This window comes from Corvus cornix, chromosome 5 (genome assembly GCF_000738735.6).
Source record: "Corvus cornix cornix isolate S_Up_H32 chromosome 5, ASM73873v5, whole genome shotgun sequence".
NCBI lineage: Eukaryota > Metazoa > Chordata > Aves > Passeriformes > Corvidae > Corvus > Corvus cornix.
The window spans coordinates 15,122,731-15,137,576 of NC_046335.1; the positions used below are offsets into that span (position 1 = coordinate 15,122,731).

A 14,846-nucleotide genomic window follows, 5' to 3' on the forward strand; every position below is an offset into this window, starting at 1 on the left:
GCGTTATTAAGCAAAACATATTCCAAGCCTGTCATTGATTCAGGGCCTACAGTCTTGCAAGCATTATATCATTCATCTTTCTTATAAGTGGAAAAAATTCCCAGACTCTATTTTCTCTCCATAGAAACTACAGAGAAGCTGAAGTAATTAATGAAAAGTACTGGTGTCATGTGGACAAGAACAGGGTACACATTCAGCCCTTTCTTCAGCCATTCAGACTAATGGGAAGTATGCTTCTGTGTGGACCATATGACTGGGTCCAAAGGCTGGATTTAATATATTTGCAGCCCAATCATTTTCCCAAGGGAACTGTCAATTACCAGTGTGAGACAGAAAAGATGCTGATTACCTGGGCCAAACTCTGCTCTTGTTTGTGTCAGAACAATATCCCTGATTGCACTTGCTTCCGTGTGACTGTGGGTTGAGTTTGGCTCTGTCTCCTCAGTTCCCTGGGTTGTCTTTGAACCACAGGAACAGCGCTTTGAGACAGCTACTTGGGCAATTGCTAATGGCAGGAAAATCCACAGTTCTTCAGACATTAAGGCATTGTAAATACTGAAAGAAAATAAATCTGTGTTGTATTTTTTTTGGCGTGCAATGCCTAAAGCCTTATCTCTCATTCTGTCAGGAACCAAGGACTGTGTATACAGATGGTGCAATTTATTATGTTCTGTACTGTGATCAAGTGCTGAAATACCTTCAGGAAATCACCAGAAAGCCTGAAAAGCTTTGCTGTCTCTTGTGACTCCAGCTCACTAAAACTATAATTGAATGAGCACAATATATTAAGCCCTGTGTATTACACAGTAGGCTTACAGAAAAGGACGCCATCTTTTTCAGCATCATTACAGAAAATATCTTTGCTGTACAATTACAGCCTATATCTAGGACCATAATATCTCTGCCTCTCTGTATTCTGCTTTTATAAAACCAGAAGACAGGGATTTACAAATAGATGCCTAGGTTCAATGACTCTACCTCAACTCAGGTGTAACACCATTAAATTCCAGTGTGCTGCTCTCATTTGTAAAATGCTGCTGGGCCTGATAGTCCTGACATTTAAAACAGTGCCTGTCGGGGCTGAAATGAATGGACATGAAATGAATGTAACAGTGGCATGGAAAAAGAATTTTAGCTGTGTATCAGTTCAGAGATTAATGTATTTCCATTCCTGCTTCTCTGAGCAGATTTTATGAAACTGATGATTAAACTCGGCTCAGTGAGTGCAAGAAATACAAAGAAAAACTAAAGTCAATATCCTCAAACTCATTCATCACTGGATATGAAATGTAAACCTTGGAACTAGTATTTTGTTCAAATCCATGTCCGTACTGCATTTGAAACATTGGAAACAGGATCCCTGTGCCATGGACCTAACAACAGATGTTTTATGGTCATCTTGATACCCGCAAGGCCCAACTTTCAGCAATAGCCACCATTCACAGAGCAGCTGTTTTGCTTTTAGTGCTTCACTGGAAGCACTACTGTTTCTGAAACTTTCTGTTTTCTACTGTTTCCTTCCCGTGGAGAAGCCGGACTGTGGTGCCTTGATATTGGGGAGGTGGTCTATCCACTTTCCTGCAAGCACTATTACACATTTCCGTGTGTTTTGTTAGAAACACAAATGCCATGAAGCATCTTCCCTATTACATCCCAGAGACACCGGGCCGACCCAGCCCGATGTCCTGCCTGTCACAGGACAAGCCCTTGCATCACTCGTGAGGGAAGGGGTGAACACCAACAACTACCAACCCCAAAACCACCTGGCCGCAATTCGGATGAGGCTCCTCCAGGACAGGGGTGCCGGTTCGTCCCGCGCTTCCCCTTTGGGTCAGTCCCGCTCTCGGCTGCGGGGAGGGGGCGGGAGCGAGTGCGGCGCTTCCCGGCTGCCGCAGGTCCCCGAGCCGCCCGGGGCCGCCCCGGCGGGGCTCAGCGGAGGGCAGCTGCCGCCGGGAGGAGCCCGGGCGGGGAGGGAGAGACGAGGGGAGCCGTGCGCGGAAGGGACTGCCTCGATGGGCTTGAAAAATCACTGCAGCAGCGGCGGCGGGCTAGGGGGAGATGCAGTGCCCGGGCTGCGCGGCCGCGCCGCTCTCCCCGCCTCTCCCCTCCGGCTCCGGCCCCGGGGCTGGCCCTGCCTCTTTTCCCCCGTGCCCGGCTCTAAACTTTTCCCGCCGCCCGCTCTCCTCCCGTGTGTGAGGGAGCCGCGAGCTCAGCGGTGAGCGCCGGCCGGGAAGCCCCCGGCACGGAGAGGCTGCTAGCGGCGACAGCCGGAGTATCCCGGGGAGGGGAAGCCGGCGGGGCGGGCGAGGAGAGAGGCGGGCAGGGCGGGGGTGGAGGCGCGTCTCCCTGCTGAGGGAGCCGGGACTTGCAGGGCTCTGGGTTTTCCCGACCACTCTTTCCCCTCCCCACCCGCCCATCTCCCTGCCTCCCTCCCCCCTCCTTCCCTCCCGCCTTCCCTCCCTCCCCTCCAGAATTAAAGTTGGGACAGTCGCGCTCCGGGGATGGGTGCGAGCCAACGCCTCTGCTGCCGGCTCGCTCTGCTCCCTCCCCAGGTCGCCCGGAGCCCGCGCCCCCGCCCGCCCGCCCAGGAGGGATGCTGCTCCGGCAGCTGCTGGGGCTGCTCCGCTACTGCTGGCCCTCCCTGCTGCTGCACTGTGCCCTCCACCCGCTCTGGGGGTCCCTCCAGGTAGGGCCGCCCGAGCCCGCTCGCAGCTGCGGGGCGCGGGGGGCGGCGGGGCCTGGGCGGGGGAAAAGCGGGGGCGCGGGCAGAGCCCCTCCGGCACCCCCGGCACTGCGGGGAGGAGGCCGTGGTGGGGCGGTGGTCGCGCGGGCGGCCCCCGAGCCGGGAGAGCTGTTGCGGTCCCCGGTGAGGGCCCCCCTCGCTGGGTGCTGCGGGACGGTGGGTGTGCGGGACGGGCGGCCGGTGCCAGCCCCGGAGCGCTGAACTCGGTCCGAGCGTGTTCGGTCCCGGCAGGATGGAGTTGACTTTCTTCGGCGCGCCGGCGGTCAGAGGGTTGGGAAGCGCATTTTGCTGTAGGTGGCAAAGATGCACGGAAAGAGGCAGCGGCGGAGCGGAGCCCCGGCGATCATGCCTTGCCGTGGGTTTTCGGTGTTGATTGCGAATTAAATTGAGGATTTTCTGGGTAAAGGGCTGAATCAGCTTTTGCCAACTCCGACGCTGTGGTGTTGTGTGACCTTGATTGTAATGTGGGCGGCCAGCAAGAGAGACTGGGAGAAATTGGTATACAGTGAGGGAGAGCGCCCATCCAGTTTGGAGAATCAGAACAGCAGCAAAGCTCAACTCAAATGCGTCACTTCAATATTTTAAAGTTTATTTATAATATATGTCTTCAGAGAAGTGATTGATGAGCCAGCCAAGTGCCGTTCAAGAACAGACCAATTACAGTTTCTTTCTTGGAAAAACAAAGTGGAGAGTCCGCATCTTTTACTCCCTGATCTAAACTTAGTGACTCCCAAGAGATTAAAGAGAGATGTTGTTTGTTTTAGCATCTTTTCTCTTGCCATGAATGACAAAGAGGATTTGTGCTCCTTATGGATTAAAATGAACAGAAATACAACAAAAACAACCGCCTTTAAACCAATATCCCCATCATAAAAATTTCTGCCAACTCTACCTTCCTGCTGTCCTCCTCAAGTATTCAGGTAGCTAATCTAAAGTTAAACTATAAGTGCATTTTTCAGGGAAGCGCAGTTGGGTGAAAAGAGATCCCTCCTGCAGCCTCTCTCTGATCAGTCAATTGAGCAGACAAAAAAAAAAACCTTGGATAAACATCTTTCTGGCAAACTATTTACATGATCTAAAGCAAATTTTCGAAAATAATTACATTTATAAAAATTGAAACAGGCTCTGAGAAATACAAAAGCCAAGGAGTCCACCAGCCTTTCTTTGCAATACTTTGGAATTTGGATGCGTGTCCCGTTCATCAACTGTGCTTGTGCTATTACTTGCTGCTGTGTTGAAGAACAAGCAATAAGCCTGGTCACTCTCAAACTTTTTTTCAGTTTTCCCAAAACTAGGCTATGTCCAGGGCTCCCATCAGCAGGTTCCAAAGGGAAGGGCAGGTATGGAATGCTCACTGGCATGCCAGCCTTCCATCCTTCCTGTGACTGAAACTCCTTCATCCTTGAACCCCTCCCATGATTCCCTTCCCCGTGTTGAGTCATAATCCTTGCTCTTATCTTCAGTCTCACAAGCCATTCTCTCCTTGACTAATTCTGTAGTGTTGCAGTCGCTCCTCTGCCCTGCTCCATCTATAGCAACAGTCATGTTTTCTCACATCTTCCAGCTCCTCTTCACTCATTTGTCCCCACAAGGACTTAGTGTGGCATAGCCTTCCCTCCCACCTCTGCATTGCCTCCTTATGCCCTGCCGTGAGACACTTAAGAGAATCAGCCAGATGCTAATCAAAGGAGAAGCATTTATTTTACTAAAAACAAAACCAAGACAAAACCCACAATCTTTCCTTATTAGCGTGGTAGCCAGTTCTGTGACAAGGAAGGGATGATTCTGTCAGAGGCTTTTGACATAATTTAAAAAAGAGCAGAAAGGGTCATGATAAATAGCAGGGTGACATTTTTTCTGGTTTTGTAAACATGGATCTGGATTAACTCTGATGTGAATTGCACAGAGCTGTCCTGGGATTTATGCAGTGGTGTAGAGATCTCATCTCATCTCATCTCATCTCATCTCATCTCATCTCATCTCTGTAGACTGCTTCCAAGAGACAAAGCTCTTGCCACATCAGCAGGCTTTTAGAGGTCTCTGTGCCTTTTCAGTCAACTGTACTTTTCTTTTAAAGCTTTCCTCCTTTTACCTGATTAAAAAAGTCACAAGAAGGCCACCCTCCAGGGACTGTATTAATCCTCTTTTCCTATCCCACTCTGTGGAATGTACTTGTGGACTGCTGCAACCCCATGGGACTCTACTGAAATACTAAACAGTTCCACATGCAGATTTATTCTTCCACTGTATGCAAAGCAGGACTAGGATCACTGTTTCTAAAAGAAATCTTGAATTAAAGAGAAATATGCCACAGGCACAAACTTCAACAGAGACTGCAAAAGGAAACCTCCAGTTATCACATTGTTTTTTCTTCCCTGGATATTTGTGGATCAGATTTTCATTTCCATAAGTATTTTAAAACATTTGTCCTTTTTTGCAAAACATGTTCACATCAAATGCACAAATCCATAAAGTCAACTCTACATATTTTCAGAGCAGGGAAAAAATTCATCAGCTTGAAGTCCAGGCAGCATATGTCTAGACTGGCCAACTGCTCAGTGTGTTAAGAAAGCCTCATGCCAAACAAGCAAAAGTTTCAGATAGGCCAAGAAAAGGTGTTCATGGCACCTCCAGCACCTGGAGGAATGTCTGGAAGAGCTAGGGAGCAAACCCTGTGGATCCGTCTCCAAAGGTGATCCCTTTGCCAAGGCAACCTCTGTGCCACAAACTGCCTGGCAGCCTGGTGGGTGCCTGGTGGGTTTCTAGTTACGCCTTACCTGCGAGGGTATTCCAGAGCCATTCTGGGGCCATGGAAGAGTCCAGCAGAACAAATAAGCAGTGAAGTTTGAGGCCAGGTTCATTTAGATGACCTGGCCATAGAAAGGTGTGGCTCTTTCAAAATGCTTTTCTTTTCCAGCCACATGCTGTAAAGGCAGCTTACCTTGAATTGCAGACAGTAAGAAAGAAACACGGAGTATTATTTCATCATCTTCTGCCAGAGCAAGATTGTTCCCTAAAGCATATTTTCTAGTGATTTTTTCTGATTACCTTTAGAAGACACAAGTAATAGCCTTCATTTCTTTCATAAGAAGACTAATAGACATCAACAGGAAGATTTTTTTCCTTGAAAAGGAGCCAAATGCCTTTCTTTTTGCCCTGCTTCTCTCTTGCTACTGTTATCTGCTGCTTTATGTTACTGTTACTGTTCTATCTTCTTGGCTATTTCTCTCCTTGAGGCCTCAACCTCGATTTGGGTCTTTCCTTTTCCTGGCAGATTTCAACCACCTTAAAATATCTTTGTTTCTAAAACTAAACCTTTAAGACAAACCCCTGTCAAGGTAATATTTATGTTCCCACTTCTGTTTTCTAACAGCCACACATTTTACCCAGTGACAGGAAAAGGGAAACAAATAGGTGATAAAGCCCATACTTTTAAATGTCAGTTCTTTCCCGACTATTTAAAAATGATCATGGGAAATTTTTATAGAGGTTCAGGCTAAAGTATTGAGAAACAGAGCAACTTCTTTCTTTCTTTCTTTCTTTCTTTCTTTCTTTCTTTCTTTTTCTTTCTTTCTCTTTCTTTCTTTCTTTCTTTCTTTCTTTCTCTTTCTTTCTTTCTTTCTTTCTTTCTTTCTTTCTTTCTTTCTTTCTTTCTTTCTTTCTTTCTTTCTTTCTTTCTTTCTTTCTTTCTTTCTTTCTTTCTTTCTTTCTTTTTTCCCCCTAAAATAATATTTTTAAAGTAGACAGGAGCAGGAGCAGCAAGTGACTGGTCATGTATGGGGTTAATCTTGTCTGCAAAGTAATTGAGAAAATTATCCACAATTTTCTGAGGACACTATTACCAGCCTAAGGTAGGAGAGCCTCCAGGGATTTAAAAACAGTCAATAGCTCTAAAAAAAGACAGAGCAAGCCTTTGGTTCTGGTTGATATTAAGTTAGAGCAATAAGTCAATGTAGCTTTGCTATACCAGCACTGTCTTCAGACTTACATATGCAAAGCTGCTTCTGGTCTGCAAACAAAGCTGGCTCTAAGTCTGCTCAATGTTATTCTTCCCTGTGTCCATCCTCTCCCATCACACTGCATCCTGCAAGACTGGAGTGAGCTCACAGGATTCAATAACCAAGGGCCTAGGCAGGGGACAGTAGTTGTAGCTAGGAGTTAATAGTTGCTTCCTAATCAGTTGCTGAGACCAGTGTAGAGGTGTTGCCCTCCTCCTTCTGCCAGCACAGTAAATCTTGTCACACCTGTTGAACGAGGAGGTACTCCAGGTGTGCCCCCAACACTGCATGGGGAGGACACTTCTCTCACAGGGCTCTCTTTGGGAGTGTGCCTGGACCCCAGCCCCTCACGTGAGCAGTGTTGGAAGAGCTGAAACAGCATGGAGGATATTCTGCTGCCTGGGATCCCTTACTTTAAAAACAAGTAAACCTTCTTAGCAGACAGATTTATTACTAGTCATGAGGGATTACGCAGCCAAGTCACTTTGATTCATTAGAGTGTTGAGAGAGTTTGTGTAAGTTCCTGGAAGCTGTTCTGGGATGGTCTTAAACCATCCTCTTACTGTTACCTGATGGTGAAGGGGAAAGTTGGAAAGTACTTGTGCTGAATTTGTTTTTCCCTATGTCTGGTAATAGATTTAGACAAGCTGTTTAAAGAACTGAGCCTTCTGCTTTATGCTGTGCTGAGCTGTCCTTCCAACTCAGCTACACGTAGCCTTTTCTATTCTTTTCTCCCTCCCTATAATATTTAATCAACAAAGCCCTACCTCCATTTCCCTGAGGCCAGAGTAATGCGTCTTTCTGCATTTAGAAACCTCCTACGCATGTGAACACGTCCTTTGTGCAGTGATGTTGTTTTAATTAGCCACGTCTCTCTTTTTGGCCAGAAATATATAAAATGACTGTGTACAGCTTTCCTGCAGCCAAGAGGCAGTGCAGCCCTCTTGGTGCCCAGCTGTGGGTAGTGGGAGAGGCACGCTGGCTGTGCTGGGGGCCAGGCTTGAGCGAGGAGAGGAGAAAGACTGTGTGCTCAGAGCTGGCAGGGGAAGGGAACCAAAGCTTGGGCAGGAGAGAGAAGTGGGGAGAAGGCAACCCTGGGTGACCCTGGCAGAGAGGCAGAAGAAGCCTGCCTAAAACAGATCAGAAAGCATGGCATGAGACATCCTCTTTGTAATGACCAACATGTTGTGGAAAAAAGCTCATTAAAGAAGGTGATGTTAGGCCAAAACTATTAGGACAATAACCCGCCTGAGACCAGACTGTACAAGACAATATGCTAGCATAACTCTGCTTAGCTTCAGCAGGACACAAGTCTGTCCCAGGCGGTCTCCTAATACTTACATTCAAAGTGCTTGTTAGATAACATGCTTATTAATCTTTCAGGCTTCGCTTTGTCTCTTCAAAATTGTATCCAGTATAAGTCATTCAAGAAGAGCTGGCTTAGAGACCTCTGAAGTTAACACCACTCAGAAGCTTCTGTGATGCTCAGCAAATTTCCTTTTCATTGGGGACTGACTCCATTTTGTAGCATTATATTTTACTGAATTTTAGTGACTATTCCTTGAATCCATAGTTATGTAAATACTACTGATGATAAGAAAAACATACTGTTAATAAATGGTCCTTGTCATGACTAGATGAAGCTACTGAATGTGTCATATACTGGCTAAATCATTGTCCATGGCCAAGTGATGTTTATACTTGGGTTCTGCAATGCCTCATCTTCACTTTTATTATTAGCCAGCACTGCATCTTGCAGAGGCTACAAAGTGGCGTTTTTATTTTAACCATGTTATTGCTGTGGTCCACAGATGATTAAAATGCGGGTAGCCTCTCCTCTTGGCAGGAAGTGAAACACCCCGTGAAATCCTCTGTGAACTTCCAAGTGAGGCTGGCAAAGCAGAGGAGAGATGTCCTCTGGCTTTCAGTTCTGCCATAAGGAAAATGAACATAATCCTGACCCTAACTGTCTTGTAATTTTTATTAGCTCTCTTTGGCTTGCAGCAATGACCCTGTGAATAATGCATGCTGCTAGATGGCTTTCCTAAGGAAAGAAGGCTTATGCAATCATATTGTCTGCCACTGCCTGCCTTCTCCTTACCCCATAATAACTCAAAAACCAGCTGCCCAATTTCAACCAAATTTGACAGAGGGAAAGAGGTCTTGAAGATATTGTGTTAAATAAAAAAAATTTAAAATGGGGACCACATAGGGAAGAGACATCTTAGGAACATTAGCCCAGTTCTCACTACAGATCTGAGGTGCCACTCAGGTACTCAAGTCTAAGAAACAGATTCATCAGTTTTCACTGTTCTGCTGCTCATGCAATGACTTGTTTCTTCACAGATCACTCAGGGTGAGCCCCAGAAGTCATGCTCCAAGCCTGTAGCAGAGAAATTTACAGAGAGCTGCCAGGAAATTTGCCAGTGCAGGCCACCTCCACTGTTACCACCGCCTCCTCCACCTCCACCGCCCCCGAGGTTGCTAGCGGTGCCAAGTAAGTAGCTACTGGTACAGTTGTGCTGTGCTGAAGAAGGACAAAGTGATGGGGACACCTGGACATACAGGAGAAAGGATGTGGGAAAGGGCACAGCTAGCTCATTTGTCATTTTCCACTTAGCAAATGGAAGAAGAAATGTTCTCAGTAGAGATGGAGATCTGTTTTCTGATCAATGAATAATTCTTGGCTTTTGGAGGAAAGCCAGAGAAATTCCCTCCTTTCATTGTGTTATATATGACTTTCTGGTTTTAAATGGTTCCCTAATCCCCTAGCCCTGGGAAATGCTTTCCTACGGAGACATAGTGCTGTGCTGCCCCTTGAGTTGCATGACCTCCTTTTTAGCCAGGTTTGCAGCTTGAAGGTCTGGGTGCTCCAAGGCAAATTAATTTATAAGCAGATAAAAATCCAAACACTCTGTCTAGACCATTCAGTACGTTTGACTGTTGTCAAGACACTGGAGCACTACAGTTTACCATAGCAGTGAGTCAGGCTCACTGGTTTTAAATTGCTTACAACTGTTACAAAAATAGGAGGCATGTCAGGAGTCAGTGGCAAGGGAGAAGTTTTCCAACTAATGCACATACAGGCTAAGACTCATTTATTTCTCTTCATACAAATCAGTGCTTACTGAGCCTTACCCAGTGCATCCAAGCTTCTCCTAATTTCCAGCCATGCATCCCCATGACCAGCACACCTGGTGCCTTCAATTCCTGCTGGCTAGCTCTGCAGCTGCTTTCCACATCAGTGTTCCTGTGATCCCTGACATACAGATAATTTCTGGAGAGTGATAGCTGTCCCCACGGTCCCTGCACAGTGGGACAGAGCTTCCCAGTTCTGTATGCACCCACTGGGTTCAGGGACACAGGCTGGGTCCTGGGTGTTTGGTATTCCAGTAAATCTCCTTAAAGCTTATGCATTTTCATAAATTCATCTTTCCCTATAAGGCTGCCTATTAGTTCTTCTCCCTGCTTATATAAACTCTCATGAGAGCAGTGTTGCTTAGTGTATCCAGTATCCTCAGCACTTCCCCCAAGGAAAAATAAATCATTAGGTATCATCATCTGGCTGTTTGTCTTTATCAGTGCCATCTCCAGATGTGCAGAAGACATGAAGAACGCTTCTGCGCAGCTTTTAGTCAGGCAGAGGACAGGCAGAATTTTTCAGTGTCTTTTCTGCCAGGAGCATGCTTTGTACTTGTGCTACACTGCAGAAAATTAAGGCAAAGGCAGAGAAAAACCAACAGTGGAACACTTGGGAAAGGAAGTACAAAGACAGCTGGGAAAGCAGAGAGGGATGGTTTTTATAGCAGGAAAAATTTCTTTCAGTGTTCAGGAAAATGTCATGGACAGTAATATTGAAAATTACCTTGATCTTTGTATCACAGACAGAAAATAAGGTACTTTGTCACTCTCTTTTCTTGTACCTGGGGTACCCCGTTGCCCTGAGGGGGATGAGATGTGGCGGAGGGTTGTCACAGGGACCAGCCCTGCTGACCAGCTGCACTGGGAAGGGAGCACCACTGCCAGGCTGCTTCCTCTCCATCAGGCAGCTGCTCTGAGTGCATGAATATGTCCCCTGTCAAGTGGGAAGGAAATCATGTCAGAAAAAAGGAAGTCTGTCACACACTGCAAAAAGAAGAACAAGAAACCAAATGGGCCTGTGACTAGGATAGCCTGATGCTTTCTCAGGCTGGATTGCCAGGTGCTAACACAGTTCTAAAAATGAGCTGTATAAATCCAGATGACTAATATTTAAGCAAGTGACTTCATTTCAAATACAATGAAAAAAAGAGATTCCACATTTCTTTTACTGGTACGCTTTAGAGTAGCAATCAAGTGTCTCATCTTGAAAGATGCTTTCATTATCATCAGCTGTCTAGGCACTGTGATTAGTCCATGTGTACAGCAATCCCCTTCCTTGGGAGAAAGAACAAGCCTCGTGGTTAAATATTGATGTTACAGATAGTGACTTTTAAATGGTATTCAGAGGAGAGGGAAGTAAAGAGCCAAAAGCTGTCGTGAAGTGGTTGATGCTAGACTTGCACTTTGCACTTTCTAAGTGAATAAAGTTTAGTACTGAAAAGACCTCTGCAAAAAAACAGCAGTCCAGGAGCTGCAAGATTTTTACCTTTACAAGGTACAGTGTCTGTGCCATGAGGTACTACATAAAGATGCTGGAATTGCTTTCAGGGCTTTGTCAGGTGCAAAAGGCTGCAGTCTGCTAGGCACCGTCCTTAAAAGCTCTCTCTGCAAAAAAACTGAATATTGGTGGAGATTTAGATCAACTTTAAAGCAGTTACCATGGTTTGGGCTGGGTGATTAAAGCCAATAGATGCAAAAATCCTGTCTATCCAGTCACTACAGACACTAACAGTTCAGTTATCTGCTGTATGAAGCATCTTGTGCTCTTTGACGTGGCCTCCAGCTGCTGCTGGGAAAAAGCAGGGAACCTTCTGTGTGTCCTATTAGTCCCACCTGATTGTTTTACAAACCCTACTTAGTTGTATGGGATGGCACTGCATAACTGTTTGTGAACAGCTGAGTCACTCCCTGAAAGGCTTTTGTTGTGCTTGAGGACTTTTAGGAACAATTACAGTACATTTAGTGTCTCTTTAGACATTTCAATATTGACAGGTTGATCCAGCAACAAATCTTTAGCTCTGCTTCCTGCAGATAGATTTATACAAAATCTGTTAAATGCAGAGAATCCTGGAATTCACATATAATAGCTGGCAAATGCTGTGTTTACTCTGAGGGGAAATAACCTAATTCCCTCTGCAGAAAATGGGTAGAATCACACACAGCTTAGCAGGCAGTCTAAAAGCACAAGTAGTGTTAGGAGCACCAGCTTTCCATGGTTTAGGAGACACTTCCCTGTTACAGTTGTGTATTTACATCAAGAATGTGTGGGGAGTGTTTCAGCACACCCTGAGGAGGCACTGAATAAATGAATGAAGCTACATGAATATGGGAAATTTAATGGAATGCTTTTGTCCTCCTTCAGGGATGACCCCAGCTCTCCTTTCCCCATGTTTCTAACTCCTTCACATAGACCACTGGTGTTTCTGGTGCCCCATCCAACTGCTGCTCTTGCCTCCAGTGCCTCCACTCTGCAGCCGATTCCATCATGGCAGCATAACCCTGTGCCTCCTCCTGGGAATTCGTCCGCCTTACAGTATCTAGATGAAGGCTGCCGTCAGCCATGCTGCTTCCTGTGCATGCTGGTTCTCTCAGAATTGCTGGTTCACCCTTATCTTTTTTTGCAAAGTGGGACACATGGAGTATTTAAGTTTTGACTTTCCTGAGCTTCATTTCAGATGGAGTTTTTTGTCATCCCATGGAGATACTGCTGTCTGGTTCAGTACAGATGTGTACCTTACTGAGGGGCTCCAAGGAGAGGGGCTCTAGCCTGTGTTAGAAGCAGCTGGGATGGTGGGGACTGTGTGATGAAGTGGTGAGGACTGTCAGGAGACATGGTCCCTGAGTCCATGGCAGTTCCTCCAGACAGTTTGGCACATTGATGTTTCCGGAGTAACTCCCCTTATGCAAGCAGCAGCCTGCTCTTTAACCCATGCCTAGAAAACTGCTCATTGATGAAGTGAAAGGAAAGCTCATGAGGCTCTAAGGGGCCTAAGGCCAACTGAACTTAGATGCTGACAGCAAAGGAAGAAGGAACTTTCAATGAAATTGAGTGTGTTCCCTAGATGTGGCTGTAATGACCTGAAGGCAATAGAGATGCTCAGAACCTGGCCTTTAATTAACTGTGTCTTTTTCTCTCCATCTGCTTTCCTCCTTGTCTCTGGATTTCAGCCAAGACTAAGACAAGGTGGATGGAATACTTGTTTAGGCAGCATTTCTAACCCAGCTTCACAGACCCGTGAGATTAAGCTAGTTCAAGTCATGTTGACCCTTGAAAATCTGAAAAACAGCTGTTGTCAACCCTTAAATACTCCGTGAGCATGCAGGTTTCTCCAGGGGCATTGCAAAGAAGAAAGGACTTTTTCTGGAAGTAAAAGCCAGGCTTTCAAACCTGGAAAGGGGGAAGGGGTTAGAGCTAGACATATGCTGTAGTCAGCATCAGTTTTAATCTGTGTAAGGTCTTAGGAAAAAACAAATTCAGACGTGACTTCTTTAAAATGGTATGAGGAAGAGAAAGGATGTCCTTGCATGTACCCCTCACTTTTTGGTGAGCAGCATTTGCTGTCTCTGCTCTGCCCTTCTCCCATACTGGGTGAGGAGTCCATGGTATTGCCATCTGCTCTCTGGATGATGGAAGTGTTCAGTCAAACATTGCTTCAGTCAAAATTTAGAGGAGGAAACTTAAGCTGAGTCTGGATACATGAACCAGTCTCTAACATTTGGATGCTTGCACATACATACAAAGTGAAGTCTTTACAGCTCCTGACCTTAGTAGAAGTTTGCCCTGAGCTGTCAGTTGAGATCAAGTACGATCATGTCAGTGCAAAGCCAAAGTGAATGACATCACCACAGAGGACTCTAATCTCCATGCAGTAATTGTATCATTTTGTTTTTCAAGATGAAATCTTTATCTTTGGAGACAGAGCATCTAATTAACTAATTATTTGGACTGATGAAAATGCCAAAATAAAAATGACCAACTACAAGAAGGGTGAAACCTTTTGGCAACTATATAAGCTCAGATGTACAGCTTAATTTCAGAAAGCATGCAGGGTCCCTTCAGTGCAAGTAGGAAAGCTAAAGACATTCAGATCTTTTGGGACAGATCATAGATTCATGGAATGGTTCAGGTTAAAAGGGACCTTAAAGATCATCTAGTTCCACCCCCTGCCATGGGCAGGGATACCTTCCCCTAGACCAGGTTCCTCAAAGCCCCATCCAAGCTGGCCTTGAACACTTTCAGGGATGGGGAATCCACAGTTTCCCTGGGCAGCCTGTTCCAGTGGCTCACCACCCGCACACTAAAGAATTTCTTCCTGGTATCTAATCTAACCTTATGCTCTTTCAGTTTAAATCCATTACCCCTTGTCCTCAGCCATACATGCCCTTGTAAAATGTCCCTCTCCAGCTTTCTTGTAGGCTCCCTTCAGGTACTGAATGGTGCTATAAGGTCTCCCTGGAGTTTTCTTGAACTCTCTCAGCCTGTCTCATAGAAGAGATGCTCCAGCCCTCTGATCATCTTCATGCCCCCCTCTGGACTCACTCCAAGAGGTCCCCATCCTCCTTATATTGGGCCCAGAGCTGATCACAGAACTGCAGATGGGGTCTCATGAGAGTGGAGTAGAGGGGAGAATCCCCTTCTTCAACCTGCTGGTCACGCTTTTGTTGATGCACCCAGGATACACTTGGCTTTCTGGGCTGAGCACACATTGCTGGGTCATGTCGAGCTTCTTGTCCACCAGCACCCCTAAGTCTTTCACTTGAGGGCTGCTCTTAATCTATTCTCTTCACGGATTTTATTTGTATTTGGGATGGCCCTGACGTGGGTGAAGGACCTTGTTGAACTTCATGAGGTTTGCACAGGCCCACTGCTCAAACCTGTCCCCTCTGGATGGCATCCCTTCCCTCTGGATGGCATCTGCTCCCTCTGGGTGGCATCCATTCCCTCCAGCATGTTGACTGCATGA

At 46.1% G+C, this 14,846-nt stretch overlaps 1 protein-coding gene across 3 annotated transcripts in view; it reads left to right on the top strand.

Annotated features, from left to right (window-relative positions):
• Positions 1-2,427: 2,427 nt before the first annotated feature.
• PRIMA1 (proline rich membrane anchor 1) overlaps positions 2,428-14,846 on the top strand; it is a 52,773-nt gene continuing 40,354 nt past the window's right edge. Inside the window, exons 1-2 of one of the 3 annotated variants that reach the window (XM_039552909.1) lie at positions 2,428-2,686; positions 9,088-9,238. In XM_039552909.1, coding sequence (XP_039408843.1) covers positions 2,594-2,686; positions 9,088-9,238 — 244 coding nt within the window. In that variant the 5' untranslated portion in view covers positions 2,428-2,593. The remainder of the gene's footprint in view (positions 2,687-9,087; positions 9,239-14,846) is intronic. The other 2 variants (XM_039552911.1, XM_039552910.1) reach the window with 2 other exon arrangements.